The 11555-nt window shown below is 40.4% G+C and overlaps 1 protein-coding gene across 4 annotated transcripts in view; it reads right to left on the bottom strand.

The window, feature by feature from the left end:
- Positions 1–9206: 9206 nt before the first annotated feature.
- IGF2BP2 (insulin like growth factor 2 mRNA binding protein 2) overlaps positions 9207–11555 on the bottom strand; it is a 162379-nt gene continuing 160030 nt past the window's right edge. For all 4 annotated transcript variants that reach the window (XM_011382119.2, XM_023526007.1, XM_011382111.2 and 1 more), the window contains one exon: positions 9207–11063. In XM_011382119.2, coding sequence (XP_011380421.1) covers positions 10971–11063 — 93 coding nt within the window. In that variant the 3' untranslated portion in view covers positions 9207–10970. The remainder of the gene's footprint in view (positions 11064–11555) is intronic.

Raw genomic sequence — 11555 nt, 5'->3', positions numbered from 1 at the left:
ACAAAAACATTTACTACCCTCTGAGTTTTATTTTGGTTTTTAAAAAAACGAGGGTTGGGAACACTGAGTTGATTTCTCAACCCACTAATGGATAGAAATCCAGTTTGAAAAACACTGCTCTAAATGAACTGACAGCAAGATGCAAATTATGTTTAAAGCTTAAGACTACAAAAATATAAATGTGGGGCTGTTTTGAGATGAATCAATCTAAATCTAGGAAAACAGGCCGGAAGCTTTCAGATGTCACTGGATATGTGTGGTTAAGTAATCCTTGTTCTCCTCACCCCCCTCTTTAATTCCCTCCACCTCCCAACACTTCCACCCCTGATCTATAGATGTTGCCAGTTTTCCTTAAGAACTGGATCTCTGAAGGCGGGGCGTCTCTTCCCACATGCTTGCGGCATGCACCCGCGGCCTGGTACCCCCAGGGCCTGGTACCCCCAGCACACTCGGGGGTGCCTGGCGCACCTGGGGTATGGTCTGTGGCTCCACCTGGGGTGCAAACCTAGAAACTTCTGCATGTAAAGCAGACGTGCTAACCACTACACTATGGAGCCACCCCAAGTAATCCTTGTTCTTTAGGCTTTTACAATGACATTTCCTAAAACATGTTAAGTAAAAGTCCTATTACTTCTATGTAGGATACAAAACAAAGGGTTCTGTGGCCCAATGAATGTGTGTACCATGTGATACATAGCAAACATTATAACAGATTAATATCTTAACTTAGCATCTTTGAAAACTTGGACATCGAGCCCTTCTCTTTGCAACACCTGTAGAACTGTTGTATAAAAACACTTTGGAAAGTGTCAGGAGAAGAAGCAACAGAGTTCTTGGCAGCATGTACTTCAGTTATACACTGGAGAAGCACCCTCCCCACCCTACCCCCCAAACGCACATACTGCCTCCTTACGGGCATATGGTGATCATAAAGTCTGTGGTCCTACTTATATTTTTCTTTAACTATATCTGTAATAGGTGTTCATAGTAGAAAAATAAAATACTGCTGAAAGGTAAAGAATAAGAAGTTTTTAAACTCACTACCTAGTTAACGCCTAATAACATTTTGGTATAAATTCTGGCTTTTGGTATATACTCCTTCATGTATGTATGAATAAGTGTGTGTTGTGCATGCTTGTGCATGTAAATTGTTTTTTTCACATATATAGTCTTATGCTATATATATCTGTGTCTCTCTTTTCCACTTAATTTATCTCAAATATATTTTCATGTCAATAAATAATTGACATTTTAATTGCTGCATAGTGTTCCAGGATATGGCTCTAACATGGTTTATTTAATCCAGTATTGTCGGACTACAAAAATATAAATAACCCAAAAACATTTGGGTTATTCTCTTAGAAATTCTTAGAATTAAAATTTCTGAGTAAAATTTACATATATCAAAAAAATCAGTGGAAAAAAATCATTTATATTTTGACCTTTATGTCTCTAGCAGAGGATGATTGTATCTCCATTGATCTTTTTTGATAATATTTTTCATGTGCAGGTCTTCTGGATAAGTTCATTCTGAGAGAGAGAGAATCTCATTTTAGTGGACAATTTTTTTTTCAACTGCTTTGAAAAAATTCTATGGTGGAAATTTTAAGACAACACATTCCCCCTCTTTCAGTAGTTATTAAAATGTGGCTCATCTTGGTTCACCTTTTTTTTCAGAGGGGAGGAGAGGGTCTGGAGCATTTTAAAGCGAAACCCTGACATGGCATTCTACACATATACATAAGAATGCCTCCCTAGTGACTAAAAAAAAAAAAAAGCCCATGTCATTTTCACAGCTCACAACATGAGAATTTGCTAGTGTCATCTAGTACTCAGTTCACGTTCAACTTTCCCTGATCATTTCAAAAACACCCTTATAGTCTTCTAATCAGAACATATATAGTAGGCTGCATGGTAGTCTCCAAAAACATAAGTCCATGTCCTAATCCCTGTTTTAAAACCTGTGATTACTTTCTATGACAAAGAATGAATGCTACTTTCTATGACAGGGAGCGATTAAAGATCTTGAGGAATTTATCCGGTACTATCTATCTACGTAGGCCCTCAGTGCAATCACATATCTAATGAGAAAGTTCTGTTATAGAAGAGGAGGCATTAAAATGGGCTTAGGCGATGGTCATATTTTATACTCATTTTTTGTGGGGAAAAAATCTGTTCATGTCTAAAAATCTGGAAAAAGGCGCCCATATATTAATAATGGTTATCTGGATAGGCTCTCTTAACTATCTACTTTATAAGCTCGTGTTTTGGAGTTTTGTATTTTTTAAAACAAACAAGAGGAGGAAGGAAGCCTGGAGCCACAAAAGCTGGAAGAGCCTTCAGAGAGAACATGGCCTCACTGACACCTTGATTTTGGACTTCTGGCTTCAGCACTGTAAGAGAATAAATTTCTGTTGTTTTCATCTATCAAATTTGCGGTACTTAGTTACAGTAGTCTCAGGGAAACTAATACAGGGTCCAAATAATATATACAAGTTGCCTTTGGTTATTTTATCTCTTGAGTCTCTCATTCAATAGTGGTCTCCCTCATACTATCATTAGAGAGATTGGGTTTTCCTTTGGAACATCCCACATTCTAGCTTTGGCTTTAGCTCTTTGGTGGTGTTTAACAAGTTCCTCTATCCCTTCTGTAAACTGGTGAGTTTGATCTAGAGGCTTGATCAGATTCAGGTTGAATTTATTAGGCAGAAATACTTCATTAGTGGACGTACTGGGACATAATGTCTGGTTATCCCACTTAGCAGTGCTAAGATTGATCAGTGGTTCGGTCCATAACGGTTCCTATTCATCTTTCTTTCCTTCGTTTTAAATTTAATCAATCCATTATTAAGAGGTACAAAATGATAATTTTCTAATTCTGTTATCATTTAGTGTTCATTACTTTGAATTCTATAAAAGAAAAACAGCTTACGAACTATTTGATTATCCTGAAGTATACTTCATATAGAAAAGAATGGATGGATGATGTTTTGTTGTATTATTTTTGATGTTCAAATTGCCCCATTATAGATTCCAGTGTCCTTTTGACAGAACCCCACACGTCTGATTTTAATAGTTTACTTCCTTCACCAGTATAATAAAGGGTCATCTTACACATTCCCTGCCCCAGACCTGGAACTGGCCATTTATTAACGGATTTCTTTTAGTGAGAAATTTTAAAGACCAGAAATCAGGCACCATCAATGCTGATTATTATTACTGGGTGCTTCTAGGCCTTTAGAACAGACAGATTAGGAAATACTTTTTCTTCAAAGGAAAAAATGTTTTACTGATTTAAATGTACTGATAGAATTCAAATGTAAGAGCTTAAGGTTTTTCTTGGTTTTATATTGTAATCTTGAAAATCTTGGTTGCTAACAACACCAACATAATTATTTGTTTTACCCTACAGTATGCTTATAATAATTTGAAAATATCAGTACCAGCATAACAAATAACAAAGCCATTAAATACACTTTAAGATTTCTTTGCAATTCTTTTCGTTCTTTGGATCTCTATATTCCACTAGAGATTCACAGTGAAAATAGTTTTAAAATTAATTTTTCTCTGCGTGATTATGCCATCAACTTGATACATAGTTGATTTGTTTTTGGTGTTTAGGGGTTTGCTTTTTACTTTTGTTTTTTAATTATGTAAAACACAAGTATTAGTCCAAGAACAAAACTATGGAGCAAGGTATAGTTTTGCTTGCTTCACTGTTCTCTTCCCCTGTGTAGATAACTTTTTATTAGCTTCTAACTACCTCCTTTTTGAAAATATAGCTAGATATATATGTATTCATATTTCTTTCTTACACTAAAGATAGCATATTAAAAACACGTATGCTTCTAGATTTTTTTTTAAACTTAATTTATTTTGGATGTTACTCCTCATTCTTAAATTCTTAAACAGCTTCATAATAATCCATTGTTTCAGGGTGCTGTGGTTCATTACCAGTCCCCTCAGGATGGATGTTTAAGCTGTCAATCTTTTTCTGTTACAAATAATGCTGCAGCACATGTGCCTTGTCATGTTACTTTCTATTTTTGCTAACATATCTTTGGAATAGATTCCTAGAAGTGGAATTGTGGGGTCAAATATCTAGCATATGTAATTTGCCAAATTTCCCTCCACAGGGGTAGTATTTTTTATATCACCTCAAAGTTTCACTTGCAAAGCCTGAAATATGTACTCTGACTCTTTACAGAAAAGGGTTGTCAACTGCTGCCCTATAGCATTGCAGTCCTTAACACCCAGCCAGCAGTGAGCATCGTAGAGGTAGTTTTTAATGGGCCAGGCCTAAGAGTGGCACAGATCACTTCTGTTTGCATTCCTTTGGTTAGAACTCAGTCACCTATACACATGGTACTGCATGTGGATTAGGAGACAGTCTGGCTGGCTACCTAAGAAGCAGCCATGGATTTTTGTTCTGCACCTAGCACTTTGCCATGATTAATTTTTTCTTCCCTATTTATGACACTTTGGGTTTTTTTGTTTTTTTTTTTGCCCACTGCCCCAACATACATTTTACACATTTTTGATCTTTGTTAACATAATAGGTGTTTGGGAACTTTATTATTATCATTACTCTGTTTTGCTTCCTTTCTAAGGATAATTTTTGATATTTAAATTGGTTTCAATACTCACTTTTAGTCTTTTTTTAACATGAATTTTATTTGGTTTTATTATTGTTAGTTAAAAACATTTTCACATACTTGTTTTCTAGAAGAGCATAGGAATACTCTTATCTGAATCCTTGCAAATATGAGAATTTTTCCGAAGTTTTCATACATGAAACGTAACTTGACAAGGTAAAAAAATTCTTGAGTCACAGCCCTTTTTCTCCTCAAAACTTGTTTTCTGGCATTTAGTAGTGGAGCAGAGATATCTGAAACTACCTTGATTTTTGCTATTTTGTAAGTAACTTTTTTTGATCTGCATTTTATGAGAATTTTTATCCTATCCAAAAAAAATAAGCCAGAATCTATCTATATCTGAATCTCTATTTTTGTCTGGTTGTATTATGATACTGGTTTATTGCTATAAAAGCCCTAAGAACAGTGGCTCAAACGAGATAGAATCTTCTCTCAGGTACCAATCTGAGCCTAAGCAGTCCAGCTCTGATACAGCAGTGTCATAGTGTCACGGGCTGTCCTTAACACTGGGCCTCCATTTTGTTTTAAGATAGCCATTCCAGCTTCACCGTGGCTCTCACCTCCACATCTGCATTCCATCCAGTGGGAAGCAGTGGGTACATCCTGGAGATGGCAAGTATGTATGTATTTTCCTATCTTTGGGTGGGGGCGGGGAAGAGATTTCACGAAACGACTGTCATGCACTGAAGATTTCACACTCCAGTTCTGTATAGCTTATAATTATTGTCAATTTCCCTTGCTTTTTGGTGTTTAGTATTTTTTTTCTTAGTCTGCTTTGGGCGCTCTTAAGTTTTCATCTTTTTCAATGTGTGAGAAATTGTTAAAAAGGAGCATCGAAGGCTGCTAGCCAGAAGCCGTTTTTGACTTGAAGGTCCCTTCTCTTGTACTTAAATTGGAATCAGACTTTTTTGTGTTCCAACTTTGATTTTACAATGAGACAGGTCTCCAAGAGGCTGTAATGTGCACAAGGTTATATAGTTAGTGTACAGGCGAATGTGGAGAAAACTTCTGGGCCTGGGCTTTCTCTTATTTTCCTGATGAGAAAGTGAGATTCTGGTAAAGGGAAGGGAGATCTGGTGCAGGGGCACGGGTCCCTGCCTTCAGGTCTGCCCTGGGGTCATGCAGAGCTCTGCCCTGCTGTGCTCCCTGCACTGCCTCTCGCTCTGTTTCTTGAGCAAGGCTTTCCAAGCCCACCACCAGTTACTGTGGCTTTTAAAGGTGTATGATGCAGGAGCCGGAGGCTGTATTCCTTCACAATATGATTTTCAAGACCTGAGAGAAAGCAAGTCCTGGAGATGAGAGATGGGGATTAGTGGAACTGAGAGATGAGACCTATGTCTTCAAACATTAGGAGAGTTGTTCTAAGGTAGCAGACACCGTGTGTGGGTAGTTATAGGGAGAACAGATTTCAGGTCAGTGCAAGGAGGAACTGAGACTGGGCCGTGTGAGGACCTGCCTGCCTTAGGCGCCGTGTTTCCCTTTGTTGGGTGAAGTGATCAGTTGGAGAGATCTTAGGGGCATTATTCCGTATTAGGAAAGTGGACTGGAGGACCTCTATGGTCCTTTTCCAGTACTGCTGTTCTATGAATCCAGAGTTGAAGATGAATTTTACTGAGTTCATTGAGGGTAACTGGAGTCGTTTTGTAACTAGGGGAGAATCAGGGACATTCGTGAGTCATGGAAGTCTGTGAATCTTTCATAATTGGAAATTGTTGAAATTACAGATAAATTGAGAAAGGGATCAGATTGAGCTTTTTTTTTTTCATTTAGAGTTTGCCCTGATTACTAGAGGTTATCGGAGTCAAATGGGAAGTCTTCACTCTATTGTCAGTCACATCTGAGAGGTCAGAGGCAGTGCCCTAAAATTCACTAGTGGGAGCAAACCAGGTGCCTTGGATCCATGACCAAATCACTGCTTTTACAAGGAGCATTGAGGTTAAGCTGGAATATAATTTTGTTCTGTGAGGTTTTCTCCTCATACTAGCTCTTTCACAACTATTAAGAACATTCATCATGGCAGAAAGACAGTGACATTATGTGGCTGTCGTGAGCAAGAATAGAAAATTAACCTGTATGTGGGGTAAGTCTTAAATTTCAGTTCATCAGCACCTTAAGTGGAATGAGAGGAAATAAAAGGCAGCAGCAACCACTGATAGTAAACATCAGAAAAGTTTGCTAGCAGCATCACTAGACATGATCAGTAGCAGGCCAAGTAAATTTCCATTAGGCTCTAAGACAATGAGAGATTTGGATGCATGTACGATTTAGGCTAGTCTCTTACATACCTATAGTTGCGGGCTTTTTTCATAATTGTTAACATGGGGATACCTCTATTTCCCACTTCCTTCCTCAGGGATGTAAGAATAAAACTAGGCCAAATGCTTTTCATAGCCCTCAAGTTCTCGTCCCATCTCTGTCTACTCAGTCACTGAGTCATTCAGATCCCAAGCGAAGCCAAGTTATCAATTTTCCTTACTTCTGAAGTTGGAAGTCCAGTGTTTTTCTCCCACCTTTTCCTCCCGTCCTGTCGAGATGCCTTCTTCCTATCTAGAGCTAATCATTTCCTTTGGTTCTTTGTTGAAACTCCTCCAAGGGAGCAGCGAGGGGCTTTTTGAGTCACGTAGGCTAATGAATTTCAAACCCGTTATTGATTTAGGCCTCCATTTAACAACTTTTTTTTTTTTTTTATTTTGCGTAAAATCATGTTTAATTAGGACTCTCTGGGACGTCAGGATGTCTTGTCAAGATAGGAAAAGTTTGAAGTTTATAGAAGAAATTAATACAAAGTGTGTACCAGTCTGAGTCCACATGTGGTGAACAATGCACACACATGAAGCTGTTCTTATTTACAGTAAGATAGAACAGGATTGTGTCCTGTAAAGGATGGTCTCCTACTCTTGCTGCCCTTGGGAAGCTCAAGAGAGCTTGAACCCAAGTACTAAATAATGCATCCCTGGGGATCTCAGAAAACGAGTTGTGAGAACATCTTTGCTTAGGAACAAAGCCAGCTAGCTGGTCCTGTTCCTGTCTTCTATGTCTCCATGTGGCTTACCCTTCATTGTTGCAACCTTAGGACAACTTCTGGGTGCTTTGTACCAGTGTCAGTCATCATGTTAACACTTCCTTACCTTTCTCTCATATACTCAGAGACAAATATTTTGGAAGTGGATAGTTTAGGAGCTAGAGTTAAATCCCAAATTCTGCCATCTGGAATAAAGGCCAAGGAAGGAAACCTGAGCAGCAGAGCCAAGAGGGTACATCTTTGGAGGTTCCTGTGTCTCCTCTCCCACCTTGATTCCTCCTCATCTTGACAGATTCATTACCAAGCCCTTAAACCTATCTTTAAAGCCCTTCCTTTGGAGATGTGTTGTTCCTCTGTCTGTTCATCTGACATGCATACCTCAACCAGGGAACAGTTTTCAGTAATAACCCTGGTTGTCAGGAACTCCGTGGCTTCTCTTGAGCTGTCAACCTATGGTTAGTTTCTCCCTCTGAAGGCAGTGTGGGCTTGAGTCCTATATGGGGGAGGAGAGACGGTGGAGGCATAGGTACTGGGCTTTTTAATGGCCACACGAAGGGGCAGACTGGCCCGCTCATATTCGTGCCAACCACAGCAGTGAGAGGAAGAGCTGGCATCTACACGCCATAAAACTTTAAAAGTAAAATCAGCATCACAGAAGTTGGAAATGGGAAAATCAAGAGTAGGGATGGGACATCAGCGAGGAACAAATTTTAAGTGATTTAGGAGTCCTCAGAGTTTGTTAGAAGGGAATTTTGGAATCCCTTTACTTCACCTCTGTCTGTCCCTACTGTGTTATGAATAGTCACAATTAAGTATCAGCTCTTTATTCCTAAGATTGCTTGGACTTTTAGCAGCTGTCTCTGATAGACCCCACAGATCTAAGAACACAGGCTTTTAAATGCAGCAGGACCATTCTCGCCCACCTTTCTCATAGCTCGTCAGTGTGTGTGCCAACTACAGCGCCTCTTCCAGCCCCAGGCTGACCCCGCCCTTCCCTGATCTGGAATGCTTTCAATTGGGCGTCTGTGGAGGGCTGAAGTATCTCTTTCCTTGAATTGTCAGGCATATCCTCCCTCTCTCTTACATAAAAATAAACTCTCCCTGGCCAGGCTTAAAGTTCGTTAAAGATAGGGTCTGGTCTTACCTAGCTTGATACATAGTCAATCAATCCCTCTGGTTCTGTGGTTCTCAAACTTTAGCACGCGTGGGAATCACCTGGAAGGCTTACCGAAATGGACTGCTGGGCCACACCCCCAGAATTTCGGATTCAAGGTAGACCTCAAGAATCTGCATTTCTAACCAGTTCCCAGGTAATAATGATGCTACTGGTCTGGGGACCACACATTGAGCACCACCGATCTAGTTTAGCTTCTCCCAAAGACCTTCCTGGAGAAGCCACCTTCCTCAGCGTAGCTTCCCAGTCCTGATTGTACATGCTGCCCGTTTTCCTAAGTCCCCTCAGAGCTGGAACTCAGGTGACACCCTGGGATAGGCAATGCTTATTAAAATAAGAGACCAAGACACCAGGATCTTGTTAGCTGGATATATTTCATTTTTTTTTTGTTTTTGTTTTTGTCACAGAACACTGTTTGCAGTAGAGGAAACTGGCATTGCAGTCTGGTGGTAAAATGGCTTGTTCACATAAACCAGTACATGTTCATCCTTTAGCGCAAAAAGCCCTAATGGCGCGTACCCTATTGAAATTCAGGACATCTCCAACATTTTCTCTCTCTGTTTTTCTTTATCATCATCTTTTTTTTTTTTTTAATAAACATTTTCAAGGTTTGTCCAAAAGAAGGCCATATAGGTTCTTGGCTAGCGGAAGACAATTCAGAACAGTTGTTGCACACTTGGACTGTCACCTTTTCCAGGCTGGCAGTTGATATCTTATTTTTTTTCCAACTCATTTTTTTTAAAAAAATAAAAAAATGCTCCAACTATCAGTTTTACAAAATCTCTAAGGGAAACACAAGAGCAAGGTGCTGAGGTAAAAAACACCTGAGGTAGCTTTTTTTGTGTGTTTTTCTCGTTAAAAAAATCTGTAAATTTAACGCCCTGGGCCAACGACCTTATGTAAATCGCTATTTTCTTCCACATTTTTTTAAAAAGAAAGAAATCATTTTGCTGAAAATTGATGGCTTATACACCAAAATGTAAAAAGACAAAATATATTCTTTCTTTGCAGAATTTTTCTTTGTTTAGTTGGTTGGTTTGATGGGTTCCTGTTTTCCTCTTCCAAAATGCTAGGACAAGTACCATTGACTCTTGTTCTTTTGAGTAACCAAGTGTAAGTTGAGGCTGGTTTGTGTGTTTCGCTTTTGTTCCTTTTGTGTGATGTGATACTCAGAGCACTGCTTTGCCTGGGGGGTGCATAGGTGGGGAGACTGAGACGGGGGATGAGGGAACTAAAAAGAACGGGGATGGAGAAGGGGTAGGGAAAAAGGACAGGGGAGAGAGAAACAGAGAGAGACAAGAGAATTATATAGCAGTATGCAAAAACCAGTTTAAATCCTGTGAAGCAAAGAGAAATGGGCGTGTGAGCTAGACAGGGATGAAGAGACAGTTTCCTCTTCAGAGAGACGGTATCCCTTCTGTTGACATACACAGGTGATCCAGAACTGCTGTGAGTGTCCTTTTGACGAGATTTCCCTCTGGGTGAATTTTGTGTGGGTGGCCTTGAAGCTCCTTACTAAACCATCAGACCTCCCAAAGAATGACTTTATTCTTTAAAGTCTAGAAAAGCCTGCTTTCTCTTTAAAAAGAAAAAAAATAATAATAATTGATTAAAAATTGGAGTTAGTTGAGTTATTTGATATATTATTTCTAAAATATATTAACGCCGCAGGCACCCTGTGTAACCCACAGGCCACATATCTTAACATCTTTCCCCTTCTAATATGTACACACATGTACAGAGACGATTTCCCACAAAAAGAAAAGGGTATGAATTTTGCTTTGTTTTGAACACATTCACCTATGTTAGTTCAACTAAAAGGGATAGCGTGGTGGGAGTTAGGAGAGATCCAAGTGGATGGTGAAGTGGATGGCTGGGAAGCCTGCAGAGGCCCTGGGGGGAGGCAGGAGGCTGGGCGATGAACCAGCTGACTCCCACCTCCCTCCTGGCCCCTAGGATTCTCAGGGCCTCTGCAGAGTCCCTGGCGCCTCCGCAGACTTCTCATTCCTCAGGATGGTCTTTGGTTTGCTCCCGATCTGGCTGGCTGTGTTTGGTCTCATTCTGTCAGGTGTTGGAAGGGCTACATTCATCCGTTGTTTTGCTGGTGCCTGTGGGAGCCTCACTTGCTGCGCTGTGAGGCGACTCCCTGAGGATATTTCTGCTCCTGCTGCTTCACCTGTTGTACAATTTCCCTGATCTTGCGCTGTGCAGTCTGCAGCAAAGGAGAGGAGGAGGGTAGGGGGAAAAGAACCCAGTTCTGAGGACAAGCAGTGGGGGGTGGAAGGGTGGGAACGGGACTCGGGAAGGAGGTGGTAAACTCAGGAAAGTGTCATCTACCCACAGAAGCCCTTACTCTGGGGGCCTTTTCTGCCTGGAAGTAAAGTGGCAGAGTTCTTCTCCACCCCAACCCCAAGGCTGCCCTAAGGTAGAGGATAAAGGGGGAATCCCAAAAGCTTCCAGTTAACTGCTAGACAGATAGGCCAGGAAACAAACAGGAAACTAGGGACCAGGGAGCTTTGCAGAGGTTAGACAGCATCCCCCTCCCAACTGCACACATTTTAGCCTCCAGAGCTGCCCACCCACTAGAGTTACTAGGAAGAATGTTGGTGTGATTGCTGGGAAAGACGACAGTAAATGAGATGGGGGAGAAGTGAGACGCTCTACCCTGAACAACTGGACAAAACACGTGAACCAAAACCTGACC

The sequence above is a fragment of the Pteropus vampyrus genome, unplaced genomic scaffold (genome assembly GCF_000151845.1).
Source record: "Pteropus vampyrus isolate Shadow unplaced genomic scaffold, Pvam_2.0 Scaffold14, whole genome shotgun sequence".
NCBI lineage: Eukaryota > Metazoa > Chordata > Mammalia > Chiroptera > Pteropodidae > Pteropus > Pteropus vampyrus.
This window is presented reverse-complemented; position numbering and strand designations above follow the sequence as displayed.